Source organism: Nestor notabilis, unplaced genomic scaffold (assembly GCF_000696875.1).
Source record: "Nestor notabilis isolate BGI_N333 unplaced genomic scaffold, ASM69687v1 scaffold25064, whole genome shotgun sequence".
Classification (NCBI taxonomy): Eukaryota; Metazoa; Chordata; class Aves; order Psittaciformes; family Psittacidae; genus Nestor; species Nestor notabilis.
In genome coordinates this window covers 380-1,568 of record NW_009924651.1, presented here as the reverse complement: position 1 = coordinate 1,568, position 1,189 = coordinate 380, and the positions used below count along the sequence as shown (strand labels likewise).

The window sequence follows — 1,189 nt, the reverse complement described above, 5'->3', positions numbered from 1 at the left end:
CATGAAGGAGCATCCTGACTACAAGTACAGACCCCGGCGCAAGCCCAAGAACCTGCTCAAAAAGGACAGGTATGTCTTCCCTTTGCCTTACCTCGGGGAAACCGATCCCTTAAAGGCCGCCGGGCTTCCCGTGGGGGCCACTGACTCTCTGCTGAGCTCCCCGGAGAAGGCCAGGGCTTTCTTGCCTCCCACCTCAGCACCTTACTCCTTACTTGACCCCAGCCAGTTCAGCTCCAGCGCCATTCAGAAGATGACTGAGGTTCCTCACACCTTAGCCACCAGCACCCTGCCCTACGCCTCCACCTTGGGATACCAGAACGGGGCGTTTGGCAGCTTGAGCTGCCCCAGCCAACACACCCACACTCACCCCTCGCCAACTAACCCGGGCTATGTCGTGCCATGTAACTGTACCGCTTGGTCGGCTTCCAGTTTGCAACCTCCAGTTGCCTACATATTATTCCCAGGCATGACCAAGACTGGGATAGACCCCTATTCTTCAGCACATGCGACTGCCATGTAACACCCACCCACACCCCCACAGGCGTGTGTGTGTCCCCGGGTGGCAGCCGGAACTGGGATTCCTTCGTGTGCATGTACATAAAACCTGCAGAAGCAAAAGGCCACCCCGAAACAGGACTCTGCTGCCCGCCACCGGGCCGGGACAGACGCGGACGCTGCCTCGGGGACTTGGAGATCCTCGCCCTGAGAGCTGGCCCCAGGCTCGGGGGGGATCTGCAATCGCGGGGTCAGATAGGAGCCCGGCACTTGTAAGAGTTGTAAATGTGTTATAAAAGAAAAAAAGCAAGAAAAAAGCGAACCTTGAACTGCCCTTTCGGGACAAAGCAGGGGAGAAAAAAGAGGGGGAAAAAATGAGAGAGAGGTGGTTTCGATTTTTATTTATTCTCTTAATGTCTATGAGTTCTCCAGGGTCTCATGTCACTTGAACTTGACTTTGGGATGTCCCGATCTTGCTCTGACTATTTCTTTTATTATTTTTTGTTTCCTTTTGCACATTAAAAGACGAGATCAGCTGTGTTATATATATAAATATATATATATTTTGTCACCACGCACTACTAGGTAAAATTGCTTTTCATGTCAGAAAAAGGCTCTTCAGAGTTTTAAAGAGAGAGAGAGAGAAGGGGAGAAACATTTATATTTAAAACATATGATAGTGTTTGCTTAATTT

General features: G+C 50.6%; 1 protein-coding gene across 1 annotated transcript; it reads left to right on the top strand.

The window, feature by feature from the left end:
* Nucleotide 1: 1 nt before the first annotated feature.
* Nucleotides 2–856, top strand: SOX14 (SRY (sex determining region Y)-box 14). The gene has a single exon (XM_010012708.1). It carries the CDS (start codon nt 2–4, stop codon nt 518–520), a length of 519 nt encoding a protein of 172 aa, XP_010011010.1. The 3' UTR covers nt 521–856.
* The last annotated feature ends 333 nt before the right edge of the window (nt 857–1,189 follow it).